General features: G+C 40.2%; 1 protein-coding gene across 2 annotated transcripts in view; it reads left to right on the top strand.

The window, feature by feature from the left end:
* The first annotated feature begins 6 nt into the window (after nt 1–6).
* The window catches only part of PTEN (phosphatase and tensin homolog), a 48,491-nt gene continuing 31,254 nt past the window's right edge, over nt 7–17,243 (top strand). The window contains exons 1-2 of one of the 2 annotated variants that reach the window (XM_026080979.1): nt 7–108; nt 15,695–15,779. In XM_026080979.1, the coding sequence (XP_025936764.1) occupies nt 30–108; nt 15,695–15,779 (164 nt within the window). In that variant the 5' untranslated portion in view covers nt 7–29. Of the gene's footprint in view, nt 109–15,694; nt 15,780–17,243 lie in introns of those variants that run through there. The other variant, XM_026080988.1, reaches the window with a different exon arrangement.

The raw sequence follows: 17,243 nt of genomic DNA, 5'->3' as shown, positions 1-17,243 counted from the left end.
TGTCCCGGAGCGGCCCCCGGCTCCCAGACATGACCGCCATCATCAAAGAGATCGTCAGCAGGAACAAAAGGCGCTACCAGGAGGATGGCTTCGACTTGGACCTGACCTGTATCCGTGCCCGGTCCGGCGGGAGACGGCACCCGAGCGCCGGCGGTGCGCGTACAGCTATTGCATCAGACCCTGCGCGGCGGTTACCTAACGCGCTCCCGGTGCCGCTCCGCCGCCGCCGCCGCCTTTTGTCGGGGAGGCGGGAGCGGGCCGGGCCCCCGGGCGCGTTAGCGGGTGGCGAGGACGAGYGTTCGGCGAGGTGCAGCTAGCGCTCGGCCGCGGCCGAGGTGTAGCCAGGTGCTCGGGTGCAGGAAGCGGCGCTCATCAGTGTTCGCCTAAATGAAAAAAAATTACTTCCCCGGCTAGCTAAAATGAGGCGTAAACCGCGCTTTGGCCTAATCTCAGATGCTGTAAGCATGAGCATGTATTACAAGCGAGAATGCATCAGGGCTTGCTGAAGAGGATGGTGAGGAGTGTAATTCTGGAATATGTAATTCGTATGCAGTTAGAACTAATGAGTCAAAACATAAAGCAGCATTAGAAGTGGATAGTTTTGGTGGCCTTTTGAACAGATGTGCTGCAGCAGCAGCAGAGAGATGTTTAGCTTTGAATGCCTTGCAGAGGTAAGAGTACGTGGAGGCAGTGCTGTGGCTATACCCGTTCTTCATGGTGGAGAAGATCGTTATTGTGTTTGAGAGGTTATTAAGTGAGAGAAGAGCCTGATAGTCTCACCTAAAAGTTAAAACTGTTAGGAAAAATGAATATTGACAGTAGTATTCAGAGCTAGACTTATGTTCCTCTACAGAATGAGAGTGCTTTCTGCTCTGCAACAGGGTCAGGGTAGGCTTTACTGTTTTTCAGAGCGAGTACATTTGTGTCATAGCAAACGCTACAAATACAGTCAGATTCTTGGGCAAGGAGGAAAACAAATAACTGCTGTAACTGGTGTAGAGCTCCTGCTGTTGCTCTGAGACTTGGCCTAAAATTTTGGGGGCTTTAAAATAGCTTGGAAGCTTTTTGACATTAGCAGGTGACTGCTGAGCTTGCCTAAAAGTAGCAGCCCTGTGTAATTCTTGTGCTCTGTTTGTGGTATTGATAAAATATACTTTTCGGCTTGTATTTTAAATGTTTTCACTTGGTCGTTTCTTTGGCCCACGATTTGGACGGTTGTGACGCTGACCTAGGTCGATGCAGCGCTTAGCTTATTGCTGACTTAAAAAGAGAAGTCTGAGCTAGGTTTTTGTTTCTCTGAGTAAAGTGCTTGTTGGGAACTTCTGGCTTAAAAAAAAGTGTTAAGTGGTGACAAAGTGATTAGTTTTTGGCTTTTCAGTTGTGGAGCTGTGTTTCAGATATCTTTGCCCAAATGTGCGGTTGGTCAGGAGGGATTTTTGACACAGACAGGTCTTCGGATCTTTTTAACTGGTAATCTGCTTGCACTTATTATCTGCCTCTTGGCCAAAAAAGTTGCTGAATTTTAGTTGATCCTGGATTTTCTTGCTCAAGGCTTTTAACGATATGCCAAATAGAATTTATTGTTTTCTTTTTTCAACTTTTTTGTCTCATTAATTTTATTCTTAGAATTTTGCCTTAGAAGTAGGTCGCTGAAAACTGGACTTAGGCTGATTTTCCTAAAAGCAGTAGCTGGCTGCAATTCTGTAATGAAATTTATGGGGAAAAAAATGTATTTAATGCTTGCAGAAACACCTTTGGAAGAAGCTTATGCTCACATTGGGTGCTGTTTTTCGGTGTTCTTTATTCATAGATGCACATTTCGGACAGATAATTAATGAATGAAGACACTGCATGCATGATGATATAATGGCTGTACTGGAAGGCCATCATTGCTACAGTAGTGGAAGTTTAATATTTTATCATTTTGTGCAGGCTTTTCATGGAGATGCTCTTTTCGCATGGTTTTGATGGAATAGTTACTACCTAATTCTTGGAAAATAGCCTGCTTATTTCTAATATGTGTAGACAGAGGACTGAGCTTGGAGCTGAGCTTTCCAACCATGCAATGTTAGATGAAGAAAGAGGAAAAGATTGAAACCTAAATGAGCTCTTTGGGAAGGTGTTTGGTGTATGATAGGAGAACTGGTGTTTAATTTCTCAGAGAAGTTTCTTGCTGTGTGCTGGAGTTTACAGTTCTAAGACCGAATCAAGCTTGCATCTAGATTTTTGTTGTTGAAGCTTTGCTCCCCTGGCTTTCCATATCTGTCAGAGCATCCTCTGTTAGAGATTGCTAGTTATTTCAGGGTGGTTGCTTCTGTCCAAGGAGAAAGTCTGACAGAACTGTATAGCCCAGTGATTTGGCCTTTTAGCTGGGGTGTGGGAAACGGACGTGTGAATTTCTTCTTCCAGTAAATATTTTTATACGGAGTAGATCAGAGTTAGCGGCATTTCCAAAACAGTAAGTGACGGTTACTCGGACTGTAGGAGATGCAGAATCAAATCCTACTGTGAATCTGCTAGAGTAAGGATGTGAATCCAGGTGAGGTATCTGATCACCAAACTCCTCTTTGAATTGGGATGTGTGATCTGCCTTTTCTTACGCCTATCTTTGAGGGAGGGTTCATGTCTTGGAATTGCAGGGGGACAAAGACTTGTAGTCTTTACGTTTCAGTCATGGCTGGTTCTCCCAAGGCATTTTAGGGAATATCTGAGCACCAAAGTGCAGGCTAAGTTAGGTACTGGAGTGCCAAAGTATCCTTTGAGGACCTGGGCTGGAACGTCTCTCTCTTTTTCTTCTTTTGGGCCATGTCAAATCTTTTTAAAACTAGCACAGATGCATGTATGGTAGAGTAGGTCGTGCTTTCCTGAACGGGACTCACAGTTCCTAAAGACTTGACTAAGAATTCTTCTTACATGGGTGATGCAGAATTTTAGGAATGAGAAATTCTGACTTCTTAAAATCAGTAGATTTGCCTGTACAACATAAAAATATTTGTATATACTAATCACAAAAAAAAATGTATTGATGTTAGTTTTTTCTAATCAAATCTTCCCTCTGACAGTGTTTTTTATGCACCTCTTGGTTTAAAAAAAAAAAAAGAGAGAAATTAGAAGAGGAAAGGGTTCTGAAGCTAGAGATATCTAAATCAGCTTTTTGATAGTTTATTTGAGATGCTGTATTTATTCCTGATTTATTTGGTTTTCTCTTTCGTTTTTATGATGTTAGATACCTTTTGTTGCAAATGGATGAGGAGAAATTTGGATTAATGGCTTTCTTCTAAGACGTCTGCATTTCTTTATGATGCAATGACCGTTATGTTTTTTTGAGGCACTATGATCTTTGACTGGTATTTCTGAAGTTAGGCAGCTCAGTTGTAGATCATTTCACTGCAGGGAGCAGTAAAGAGAAAACACTTGCATGCAAGTCTTACATTGATTGCATGTGTCTTATGTCCATACATAACTGAATTTAGCAAGCGAGGCTTAACTACTTAAAGTGAAATAAAAAAAATTCATATAATCGTTTCTTGTGCTCGTTATAACTTTGGTTAAACTTTCTCTCGTATTTCCAGGTCTTCTGTTATGCATGAAAATGGCCATCTAGCCTTAGCAGAGGGTAGAGCAGGCCTACCCTGATGTTCAGTTGGAGCACGATATCTCATGACCTATATAGTCGTATAAACTGCAGTAATATTCGTTAAAGATCAGATGCTGGATGCTGTTATATTTAAAAATCTTGCATACGTTTGTCTCCTATAATGAAAGGTAGAGAAAGCTTAAGTTGTGAGCAGACGTTTCTTAAAATACCATACTGCTTTATGCTATTTGCAGTCCTAAAGCTTTTTGCATTTTTAATGAAATTTTAAATTATGTGACTTCACTCAAAATGGCTCAGCTTCCAGGAACAAAAATGAATTAGAGGCATGAGGTACATACCGAGTTTAAAAATAGAGCTAGAGCTGGGAATGCCATTTGTTTAAAATACATAGTTTCATTTTAAAATTGAAGTGAAATGTTTTGTAAGAGAAGGTTTTCTTGCACACACGCACAGTGAGGGCTTGGTAAAGGTTTAGAATGAGCTAGAAGAAACCAACTGGCAGCGCTTTTTATTGGTAGAAAAATATTTTTTCGTTCAGGCATAAACCTTGTTACTTTGGGACGTTAAGAGCCTGACAGGCTTGTTTTGCTTGGGGAGACTGGGAAGGTCTTGGGTTTTGGACAAGAAGGTTAGTGTCAGTTTTTTCCTCTGAACTCATTGAAGAAATCTATTTAAATACATGGCAGTAAAACAGTGCTGACTGGGGACTTCTCAGAGTTTGATTCAGTTACCTGCTTGCTGTAGACCTATCCTGACCCTGAAGAAAATCAGTCTTTCTGTACTTACCAAGGATCAAGATATTTGAAATGTCCGGGTAGAGAAAGCAAGGTGTCGATAGATGCAACTGTTTTCATGCATTTTCTCTCTCGAGGTTAGAGACTGGCTGGTCAGGTGATCCCTTAGTTTTCCTCACATCCTAAAAAAAGCACGTTGACATATTGCCGTAGTACATGCATATTTGTGGACTGCATTGTTTGACAGCTGAAGCCTACACACAGAAAAGCCTACTAGCAAGTGCTCTGCTGTGCAACCCTCTCTGCATCCATTCAAAGAAACTCCAACCCCTTTCCGCCCTGTTTTTCTCCTGTAATTGCTGGAAGAAGGGCTTAAAGATGTTYGACAAACTGTAGCTCGTCTCTTTGCGCTTTCTTACGCATAGTTCAGGCTTCATAATGAACTACTTGATCTTGCATCATCAGAAAATGTTAATCCATGTGCGGCGTTGCTGGAGACTGTTTGCACAAGCTAAACATGAAGTTAAAAAATAACTGCTTGTGCACACTTCTAAATCAACAGAAGCTGCAAACTAATTCTCTGTTTCACGTTGCTCTGCTGTTAAGGGATGGCTAAATGTTCCTTTCCAGTTGAGGAGAGAAATGAGTAGGGATAATGCGACTACCCTATGAAAATTTTCTCAAATAGTGGCCTTAAGAAAAAAAACAAAAATGCACAACTGAAGCTGATCTTTATCAATATCTATTTGTAAGCTTAGTTACGTGTATAATTTTTAGAACGCCCAAAGCTTTTCTTTTAAACGTTGTTAAAAGGGTGATGCCGTATAAAGTGCGAGGATGACCAGGTTTTACTAGAACAGATACCGCTTGTGAGCGCCCTGATTTTCAAGGAGAAATCAAAGTACGTCTTCGTTAACTCTTTTACCGTAACATTGACGATGTGTTGTCACTTGAGGCCCTTGAAAAATCATCTTTGATGCTGGTTAGCGAATTCGGTGAGGACAGTTAGGTCGGCGTTGAGCACTTGTGAAAATCCTACGTGTTAAGCCCATTGTTTAGCCCTCGGTGCAATTGCTTGGCCGTGTGTTGACACCGGGTTAAACTTCAGCCTTGAAGAAGGTTGATGAATTTTGAAAGTGAATCTTTCTAGGAACTTGTGCTAGTCGTTAAGGGCCTTTCTGTCCTCAAGATAATTGCATGTGACTTCCACTGACTTCGTGAGATGCTTACAGTGTATTTAGGGAAAGAATATAGCCTTGAGTGTGGAGCTTACGCAACACTTGAAATGGCTTTTATTGCCACAGTGTAATACATGCAGAAAGATTAGTTGGCTCTTAAGAACTTTTTTTTATTACCAAAAGGTTTTGAGGTACAGTGACTGCTGTGGAGAGAGCTGGTATTTGCTAAATGATGCATTAAAACACTGTGTAGGAGAGTAGAGAATTTTCTAATCCCCCCCYCCCCCCCCCCCAAGCAAAGGGATTGTATCTTGCCTTTTTCTCCTTGTGGGATGGTTTGGATACCTAAATCTTCTTTGCTGTAGTGGAAGCAACTGATACCATATTCATTAGTAATAATATTATTGAAATAATGTGTTTTGAAAACCCTTACGCTGAAAAATGTAAAGCCATGTTGAAACTAAACTTCAGAAAGTAATAAAATAACTGCTAAGTTGAAATTTTATATGCTAAGTTTCTGGCTACAAAGCTGCTTTTGCCAGTTGTGAATTTCTGAATAGTTTCTTGAAAGAAATTATATTTTTAATGAATTAATGTTGTTGCCATATTAACACTGTGTAAACTGACAAATTATAATTCCGGTGCCTTAGCCTGGACCGTTCCATTACAACATGTTTCAACAAGAAAATGGTTCTTGTATAATGATTTAAGGGACAATAGCTGTGTTCTAACAAACGGGAAAAAAGGGAGGGAATAGACAAGTTGAGCTATCAAATCTCTTAGTGATGTTACAGACCCAGGTGCTGCCCTTAGTCATAACTAACTCCCTTTAAAAGCCCTCCTTTTCTAGATTGGGTACCCAACTAGTAATCTTGAAGTAGGAGCTGCATATGATTTGTGTTTATTTACTTTGCCTAATGCAGGAGGGGTACTGAAGATTAATTATTAAATTATTGCGTAGCTTTTTTAGGGGTGTAAATGGGCTATAGTATGGGGTTGTGAATAGTGATTGCAGGATGTGTCTGACGTGTGGGATCTTTTTAGTCTGTCATTCTTATGAAGATTTTCGGGCTTAAAGCTGTGCAAGTTTGTGCATCCGTGTGAGTTGCTGGGATGGTGATCCCTAGGCTGTAGGAAGGGGGATTATCCTAGAACATGGGAATGTCCATACATGGCCCTGTAGAGCACGATCCCTTCTGAAACAGGAATGCCGTCTGGGTAGATGACTCTACTTTGGATTCAGAGATTGCTATTAGCTTTTCAACGTATGTTAATCCAGATTGATATTTCAGATATAAACAAATCCTAGTTCCAGTTTCTAATTCAGGCTAGCATCCTCTTTGCTCCTGCAGTCATCTGCCTCGCTTACTGTCTCGCCCGTGAAGCCATTAGAAAGAAGTTCTGTAGAGTAGAAGTACGTAATCATGCAATTAAGCCCTGTATCGTACTGCATAAATCTAGGTTATCTTAATAAAGATTTTTTTTAGGCAATGTAGCGAAAGTAGTGGGCTCTGTGATTCAAATGGTAATTGGCTGTGCAGCTAAAAATTTAAACTCAACTGCTGTGTGTTTGGGATGATGATTATTGCAAATGCTGGCGTTGTTCCCTTTCAAGATGAAGCCCCAGCTTCACAGCCCCGACATGAAAACTGCTTAATATTTGGTTTTTGTAGTGAAGTGCTTAAGAAATGTCTTTACAAACTTAATTCTGCCTTTGTGTAGATGTAGTATAATAGCTTTTAATTGCATGATTAATTTTTTGAGAGGCCTGTGCTTACTTCGTTGCCTTGCCTGGATACGTATGCGGATAGAATTGAACTGGTTGTGTTTTCTATTCTTTAATTTCTTGAGTGGGTGACTTAGAGAGTTAATGTCCTTTTTTTTCTTTTTGTGTTAACATTTAGAGGAGGAAAACAATAGATCTCATTAGAATTAAATGAATATAATCCACTCAAGGCTGGCTGATTGAGAAACAGTTTATTAGGATGGCTCTCCCTTGTATTGCTGCTTGTTTTTATATTCTCCTGGGGGGGGGAGGGGGAGAAGGTAAGGTTTCTAATGGTGACAAATTCATATAAATCCTTTTTTTTTTTTAACTTAACATTTCACAGAGCTTTTTGCTGCAACGTATTTGTCCTCCAGACTGATAGCTATTTTAAATTCCCTTGTCTCTGAAAGTTTTGGATGTCCTTTCAGACTTTCATAAAGTTGACACGGAGCCATTTTTCACTTCCTGTCAGTAAATATCAAAGTAGTGACTCTCTGCGCTGAATTCTTTCACTGAATAAAATTCTTGTATTTTTTCTGTGGGTGTTTGAGGTTAGGATATGCTTAAGTACACACCAGTGCCTCTCTAAAGGAGATGTTGCAAAGTGTGGCAGCATTCTGAGAACGTGCACCGGGGAGATTCCATATTTCGTCTTGAGTGAGTTCGTGTTGAATTTGCTTCGTAGGTTAAAATAGGCAAATTTGCCAGTTTAAACATCTCAAATTGAGATGTGAAAGTTGAGCCGCTTTTATGCGTTACCTACCCACTGAGAAGATATGCTAAGCAGAGGTGTTACCTGGAGGACAGCTGGCTGTTCAGCCTACTGCCTGTGGTTGTCCTTTGCCACTGGTGCAGCTCTCTGCCTCCTGTGGCTTTCTTGCCCTAGCTAGTTAGGATGCCAGGGTATGTACGAAGAGATGGGATGCAGCCTCTTCAGAAGGGTGAGCAGAAATTTAAAAAAAAAAAAAAAAAAGTGTTCTTCAGTGGATTGCTGCACGTTTTCACTTCTGGAAATTGTTGTAGCAACTTGCTACATGTTTCCTTTCATTGCTGTAAACCTGACTTGGAATTAAGAAAGAAGTTAATGCCCTCTTTTTGGTTTTTGCCCTGGAGAGTTCTGTCTGTCATATTTTATTTGAATAATGCCATGCGCTGTTGCATCTTTTTTACACTGCTGTTTATTCTTGGCTTTTTCTTAATGCGGAGGGCAGCTCTTTTTCTGTTCTGTAACATCATCAACTATTTTAGAGGGATTTGTAGCTCTTCACAACACACTTGTTTTCTTTACTATCTGCAAGTCTTACTATCTTTATTTGCGATTCAAAACCACGTTGAAATGGAAGTTTAATGCATCTTTTTCTCAGTCTTTGTCAGAACAAGTTCTTCAGTGGAGTAAACATCATTCTTTTCCCTGCTTCTCTCTCTATTGATCGTTTTTTGTATTTATGCTGTGAAGTTTATGTGATGGCTGATACCATGTTTTGCAAATTTATTTGGTGCCTACCCACTATGTGGATCATGTTTTTTTCAATCTTCTTGACCCTGTTAGCTGTATAATAAAGCCTCCATATGGCTGAGAGCCCCAGAACACATTTCATATACTTTACAGAGCTGAAGGGAGAGACGGTTGCTCTGGGAATAATTCCCAAGTGCAATATGGTCAGCTTACCTGGATCCAGCAGCCCCGTTATGGGATGGGACTGAGCTGAGGATATAGCCRGTTTTTGAGACAACATGGCAATAGCATCTTCTAGCATCTTCCCGTTTGCTTCTTCCCACCTTGCTGTATTTATGTTACAAGCCGAAAAATTAAAAAAAAAGTTATACTTGCAATACTGAGCGTGAAGGGGTTAAATACATTTCTTCTAAATCGTAAAATGTTTCTCTCAGCCACATCTGAGTTGGTCCTTTTTCTTGTTCTTCAAGGCACAGATGGTAGAGTTGGCAAGTGCAGCTGGCTGGCTACAAGAAATCCTCCTTTACTCTGAAGAACTTTCTTCCTGTTCGTTTCCTTTATACTTCCTGATTATCCAGAGTCATAGAAAAATAGTAAACTTATTTTATGTTTCATGTTGCCTAATGGAAATACAGCCTATTTAAATAAGCTATGTGTGTGTACAGGCTAATAGTGTATATTCTAGGAAACTTTTCTAGATTTGGCTGGGCATATTTTCCTATGTCTCTTTATTTTATAGGGATGCTGTCAAGAAAATGGCACTAATAAGAGTTTGGCCATTTGTCAGGACACTTAAATCTGTTTGAGGATGGAGTGTGGACACTTTTAGTAACACTCTCTCTGTAGCTTCAGGCTGTCAAGCTGTTGAACAGCTAGAACAATTTTTTCTTGCCGTTGCTATACGGACTAGTTTAAGCTAGAGTTAAAAGGGTTGAGGTTAGCATGCTAACATTTCATAGCTGTTAAGGACAGATGTGCTGCTAGACCACATTGCATGGTTACTGAAGTCAAAGTTCCTGAAAATTGAGGACAAATTGAGAGAACAAAGCAACTTTCGGAGACTTCAAAGTCATGTTGTTCCTCCGCTCTTCATCGTTGCTCTCAAGTGGGGGTTTAGGTAGTGGTTGACAACTTGACCACCCCATGCTAGAGGCTGATTTCCTCCAAGGCTGGTGATGGGTGAAGAATTTGAAGGCTTACGTAGTGGAGCAAAACCGACAGCAGTTTTCACACAAAAGGAGGAATGGGCCAAGTAGGAGCAGATTATAAGTAGTATATACCTTACTTGCTTAGACTGGAACCAAAATTTGCATTGCTGGYAGGTTTCGGAGCTTTTTTCAGCCTGTAGATTCACCGGTTGAACTGGGCTCTTTGTTAAACGAGGTTCATATTCAGAAGCTGGAAACTGTGAAGGTCACAAAAATGAGACTGTTGTCCTTATGTTTGAAGGGGACAGGTTCAGATTTTGCAGAAAGGAGTCCTAGCTTCAAAGTATAACTCAAACAGTGGCTATCATTCACTGGTCCTGGAACATTCAGCTTGTTTTAAATTTCCTTTTTAAAGAAAACTGAGGTCTAATGACTGGTAGATCTTCCTGCAGCCTTTGATTATAAAGGCCTTTGGAGTAGTGGTTTGAAAGTTGTTTTTTTATTTGTGCTTTAATTTAAAATCTCTTCAGCGTTGGTTTAAAAAGCAAATCTATATGTAAATTCTTATGCGGAGCATGCTCTTGCATGCTTATAGGAAGATTAGGTCATTTGATTTCTGTTATTTTCTTATAGCTGCCTTCATGAGTGGAGTGAGGGTAAGGGATTAAATGCATACTTTGTTTGAAATGGGACTTTATAAAGTTACTTAGAAATTCTGTTGACTCCAGTTCCAGATTTTAATTGAGAATGTTGTTCATTACAGGAAAGGCTTTAGCTGTATATTTTTGCAGCTTTCTTGTGGCTGTTCAAGAACTTAAGAATTGGGAAATATTTCAGTATGGTTTTTTTGGCATGCTTCTGTTGTTAGGGAAAAGAGCGAATTTGTGCGAAAAATCAGTCATCCTAAAGGACCAACACAATAGTCATTTGTTTACATAAATATGTTAAAGTAAAAATTAGCGTGTACTGCGCATCCTTTAATTTGATCTTGGCATAATGTGAATATCTAGACAACTATTTTTGAAAATGATCCTAAATGCTGATTTGCATAATATCCAGGGTTTTTCTCATCGCAACTTTAAAGAATATCATCTTTAGCATGTGGGAATGATTTCGGGGATTAAGAACGGTATCTTGTTAAATCTACAAACAAGATTACAGACGAGATGTTCTTAAAGTGGCGTATGGATTATTTGCTTGGGTATGTCTTAAATGTTGAAGAAGCGTCTTTTTTTTTTTTTTCATTGTGGTGTTTGATTGTTAAAACAGCAAACTGTTGAGTGCTTTCCTTATAAGTTTCTTTGGGTATAGCGTACTGTAGTCTTTATTCGGTTGAAAGCTGAATATGCTGTTTTGTAGTTAGTAAGAAGTATGAACTTGAGTAAAGGACAGCATTTAAGTGTTCAGCTGTTGTGTATTATGAATCAATGCGCCTAGGTTTTTTTTTTAATTATAATCATTAACTAAAATCTCAACTTTCGTGTTTACAAGGTTGAGAAAGGAATGAGTGTTTTAAAAGCGAGTGAAATCATTTCTGCAAATGGGGTTCTTTAGAAAGAGCTGATTTGGCAGTTAACAATGGTGGTTTTTTTAGAAAGTCCGCTTCAAATTCCTGATACTTTATGACGATTTGGTTAACTTTGTCTTGCGTGTTAACCTGAAAGTGTTGTAGAACTGCTCCAGTAAATGGCTGAGGCTTTATCCGTTTTCGTTTCCCTGTCCCTAAAAACAAACCAGCGAGGTCTGGAATTGATAATGAGCTTGTTACATAGATAAATCATCAGTTCTTCCAGGTTTCTAAAATTATCAGTATCATTACCAATTTCATGATGACTCAGAATTCTTGCTTTGAACATAAGCCCAGTCTCCCAGCTCCCTTGTAAGAAATCTTGCCTTGGTAGTGAAGAGCAGTATCTTAATCTCAGTTTTGGAAATCCATTTTTAATTTCTTCGGGTGAGAAGGGCAACATCCCTGAACCACTGAGCGTGCCCGATCATAGGAGAACTTGTTAAAGAGGATGGTCCATGGACGTTTGCTCCCGTAACTCAATCTGCTCGATGCTCTTCTATGCAGTAATCGCAGGCTGTGTCTAGGGGGGAGTGTTTTCTTCCATTACATTAGGAAAAAACAAGCTGGTACAGATGYGGCACTTGATTTTTTGGGCATCTCTTGTGGGGAGGGGAAAGGGTGGAAGAGTTTGGTTTATAGGGCAATTTTTTTTTTACGATTAAATGATGAAACTGCTATTTCTGCTCACAGATTAAGATCATCTGTGCAAACAGGAACAGTTCTTCCACTCCGTTCTTCCGTCTTACAGCGCTTCGTACTGCAGGCAGCATTCTTCGGCTGTTCGAACCAACAAAGTTTTTCCAAGCAACGAGCTGCTTCAGCGTGCTCGTCGGAAGCGCGTGTTCGCAAGCTGTAAAGCGATCTTTCCCCGGCAATATGAAGGCATTTGCTAGAGCTGTCACTTTCTTTTGTCCCGTGCAAGCGAAACCCGCGGGTTCACGCRCGTGCTGTGCAAGAGGACCGCTTGCTTGCAGCGGCCCCGTGTCCTCTAACGCCCGACTTAGTGCAGACAGAAGAGTGAGTCAGCAGGGGCATGCGAATTGCATTCCAGTGCAATGCTTTGAGATAATACAGGAAGGTACTTCAGGACGCTTTTATTTCGGTGGAGGAGAAATTGCTTGGCCTGTTTTAAAAACAATCGTGTTTTCTTCAACTTCCAAAACCTCAGAACATGCAGTATTTTTATTGAATCAGTATGATTGATATGTACTCTCTTTTTCCAGTTGAAAATTGTTGGCTTTACCACTGGCATTTTCTGAACTTCTCTTGCAGTGCTAGGTACGAATTAAAAACTTGACTTGTGCTTCTGACACACAGGTAAGCTCCAGCATTAGATTTTGCTGGGGTTTTTTCCATGCAAAAGAGTAAATGCATGTGCAGCTTGCATGCCCTGCAAGCATATCGCCCTCGAGGAGGGAGGGAAGGCAGAGGGGTCACAAGAGATGCCGGAGCCAGAAGGGGATCACGCTTTCCGAAAGCGTGAGACTGCGCTGGTTCTTTTAGAAGTTTTTCTCTCTGCCCGTGTGTTTGAGGCTTCGGTGTTTGGACCAATCTGTTAGCCTGCGAACTGGAAATACCGTTGCTAAGATGCTCTGTTCCCTTAGCCTGGTGTTTGCCTGCCTCGTTTCCATCTTGTACCAGCTGGGAATCCTGGAAAGTGTCTCATTCCTTAGCCTGTCTTAGACTAAAAGCAAACAGCACAAGGAAAGCACCTTAACGTAAGCTGCCGTCTCAAATACGCGAGGAAAATGCGTAGTAGAGCTCGCTGTTGTAAATACAAAATTGAGCGAGTTAGGTGGTAATTTTGTGAAGGTTGGGCATCTGCGTCATGGGTGAAATTACAGTTAAAATTGGATTTTGTTTTGGTGCAAAGGCTTGGGTTTCGATGTGGTGTGTCGAAATGAATTTATTTTACCCGTGTTGCTAGCGTAAATGCCTGCCCTTTGTGGAGAAGCGCTGTGTAAAACAGGCTAATAGATTGGATTATTTTGCTATGGTAATTTTATAGCCTTGCTGCTGAGCGCAGGACGCAGATGGAGGTACCTTTGAGCAAATACTCTGAAACTGGCAGTAGATGCAGGCTTTGGAAATCAGGAACAGGGGAGCGATAGCTGCAAGTCAGGTAATGCACTGTTAAGTGATAGGCATAGAGCAGGTGTACATGATTTATAACTGGTTTCTTATGCTTATGGCAAGTAATAACTGATAAAATAGTAAATACATAGCTAATTATATGGCACCTTTTACTAATTTGACAAAAAGGTGTGGGCTGCTTGCGGAGTGAAATATGTTCAGAATGAAGTTCAAAGTTTAAGATTTATGTGGTTTGATAGTATCTGAAATTATCGCAAGCTCTGAAAGTTAAGCAACTTAATGGGTTTTTTTTTTCCCCCAAGATAAGCTTTTTTTAGGGTTTGGGCAAGTTCAGAGTAAATTGGAAACCAGTCATAAAACCCCTTGCAGTATTTGTATTTAAGGTGACTACATATATTTGGATGTCTGAAAAGCTTTTGTTCTAATTACCGTCTGCCTAAATTGTCTTTCGGTTAGTCCAAATAGAGTAATGTCCATTAATACTCGGTTTAATGCTCAGTTTACTACACCGTAAATGCTAGATTCAGTTTTTAGGTAGAAAATGTAATTCTGTGTAGCCGATTCTTAAAAACTTTTTGCCTTCTTAAGTCTTTTGGCTAATGAACTATATAAATACAGAGGTCTTGAACTTAGTCCGTGCTGCTTTGATATAAGTACTTGGATGGATTGATGGGAATTCTGCAGTGGGACAGCAAAGTAGTTAGTGTAGCGTGTACCCTGCTTCACGTTTTTCTTTGCGTACAAATAACTTGAATATTCCTCTCTTGGAAGCTGCTGCAGTTTCCTCTAGCCTAATGATTACCTCTCTGCATGCAGTTATGTTGCTGATATTTTCATCGTAAAACTAAAAATCGTGCTTGGGATCGTACCGTGTTTAGGTTGAAAAGGCGCCTCTGGCCGTGTCCTGTTGCAACCCCCTTGTTCGCGGCGGGGCCAACTTCACCCTCGCTGCTGCGCTTTTGTTCTTATTCTTTCTAAACTTAGGCTGAGGAGGAGTATGTTAATGCGGTTGGGCACAGCCTGTTTCCAAGCTGCTAGTTTCATTTCTGTTTTGCTTTTCAGCGAAGCTGCTTCACTACACTGCCTTTTTCTAATAATCTTTACAACGGAGTGTTTTCTTCTTGGGAGCTCTGTTGAAAAAAAAAAAATCAGTATATCATGACACTGCCGGGAAAATAAATACTAATCATTGCCCGGGAATTAATTGTGCATTCTTTGCCACGTCTGCTCGGGACTTGAACTTTTAATTTTCTTATTTGGCCTTTTTTTTCTTTTTGCAAAGAGGTGCTTTTGCTAAGTTCTTTACCTCAGGTTATATTGCTTTATGGTGTGTGAAATACAGGTAGTTCAGAATAAATAATTAGAAATTTTGGCCAGAAATAGGGGATTGGGGTATTTTGAAATAAAATCCTTTTCAGAGTCTCTAAATTCCCATTTAGTGAAGTGTCATACATTCGGGCATTCAGAGCTACCTTAGCAGCTGCTATCATGGTCCAGTATGTAGAAATCATGGAAACTGGTAAAAGCATTATTGTTTGTGTAGCGTTGCCAAGGCTTGCATGCCTGAAATACAGATCTGTTGTTTGTTTTGCTGTTGTGTGTGGCATACATATTTTTGGGATCATCTGGGGCTTTTCCATAGCTTTTTATTTTGGAACATTTTGCAATTCAGTCGCACAAGGCTTTAATAAAATACATTCCCATTGGATTTAACGTGTCGTTCAGAAACTGTAAATGAAGACCAGTATTTATCAGATAAGCAGTGGACTATTTGATTTTACTTCTCTGGCGGATTGCCTTCCTAACTGATGTTAGCATCGACTGTCCAACAGTACACACTTCTAATAACTTATCTGTTCCTGAAGGAACCTCCTGAAGGAGGTTTCTATTACAGTAGCCGTGGTCAAAATACCGGTTTTTGAGAAGTTGCCCTACTGATGTGCTTTCCCAAGTTTTTTCTCGACTTTTATTGAAAAGTCCCCTTATTACTTCGTATATAAAGCTGAATTGAGTGCATATGGGAGTTGCTCTGAGCTGTTGCTCTGACTTTGGAACAGGAGTATATAAACATATCTTATTGATGTCCATTTTATACTATTGTAGTAATTCCACCTATTTTACAAATGTTTCCATAACTTGCATATTCAGATATTTATCCAAACATAATTGCTATGGGTTTTCCGGCGGAGAGGCTTGAAGGAGTATACCGGAACAACATCGATGATGTAGTAAGGTAAGACTTTATTTTTTCTTAACTTTTTCTTAACTTATTTATTTAAATCTTAGGTGGCTTTTTCTGCACTCATTTACATACTGCCAAGGAAGATGTGTGATCTGACTCTTAGAAATGGCAAAGTTGATTCCTCATAGCCTTATTATCTTGTTAGAAGCAACAGAAATAGCATTTTCAAGGATTTTAGACCCAGCTGCTGTTCTGTGTTGATTTCAAATTCTTATAATCTGCTTTTCCAGGTGAAGCTTTGGCCTCAGCCAATTACATTGGAATAACAGCAGGTTTTTAGGTTTTAGAAAGATGTGAATCTGAGGCTCTCTTCTCCATACAATATTGAGAGTTTCCTTAGATAGCTGATTTCAGAATATGTTTGCCCATATCCTTTCTTATTCAATTGATAAATGAAGTGCTTGAATAAGTTAATTTGGTTTTAAAGTAGCAAAGGGGGCTTAAGATAAAGGCTTTTGCAGCTGGCTATGTTTTAAAAACTGTGGAAAGGAGAAAAAACAGCTGAAATTCCTTCCTGCTGGCAGCATTTTATAGTACATTTTGTCAAAACCTGCAGTTTTGTTTTTAACCTCAAATTATCTACTCTGATATACGCGATACGACTTTGGGCGGTGTGCTGAGCAATTTAAGAGCATAGTTCTAATTTGTTTACTTAACATCCTACCTGGAACGTGTAGCATGAGGGATTCCATTAAAAATTAAATACTGAGAGGAAGCAGCTGCCAAGTGCTAGTGTTTTTGAGGATCCTAAGTTCTGGGTTTGTGTTTTTAAGTCACTTGTGAGGCTTTTGAGAGCTTGGCCGTTCAGAGGTCTTAACTTCAGTAGCTCTCGGAGAGACTTGGTTTTGGGGATGGGGGGATGCTGCAGTCGGGGTGTGATTATGCAGTAATGTTAGAAAAAGCTGTAGCTGGGCAAGAAGATGCTGCTCCCCGATTTGAGATGCCGCAAAGACTTGCCTCTCATCATCGTCAGGCAGAATTAGCTGTGCTTGTATTATACTGGCAATTAGTTTCGTCCAGCTTTGTACTGAACTGAGTTAAGACCGCTCTTCGGTTCCCACAGTTTGAGGAATTGTAACCTTYGACTGAGAATAAGTAATCTGGAGGCTGTGACTTCCTTAGGCAGCTGCAGATAGATTCAGATGAATCTGAGAGGGTTTCATTTTTGCATATTTAACCGTCGTGACGAAGCTTGCTATCCATGAATAGTACCGAAAATGTCAGAGTCTGGATTTGACCACTTTTGCAGCAGTGACCTTGTCACGCTGCAGGAAAGAGAAGTCACTTCCAGAGCTGGTCATCTTGGTGAGCTCCAGCCTAGCAATCTGTAGATACTGTGACAACCCCAGTGGAGATGTAGGCACTCTGCCAATGAGGTCATGAACTTGTGTTTTCTGACTGCAAGGTTGGTATCATTGGAAACAGGTTATGCACAAAATAAACTTCCACGAACTC

This window comes from Apteryx rowi, unplaced genomic scaffold (genome assembly GCF_003343035.1).
Source record: "Apteryx rowi isolate R43461 unplaced genomic scaffold, aptRow1 scaffold_116, whole genome shotgun sequence".
Lineage (NCBI taxonomy): Eukaryota > Metazoa > Chordata > Aves > Apterygiformes > Apterygidae > Apteryx > Apteryx rowi.
The sequence above is the reverse complement of the archived record's forward strand: the minus strand, read 5'-3'. Positions and strand labels throughout refer to the sequence as shown.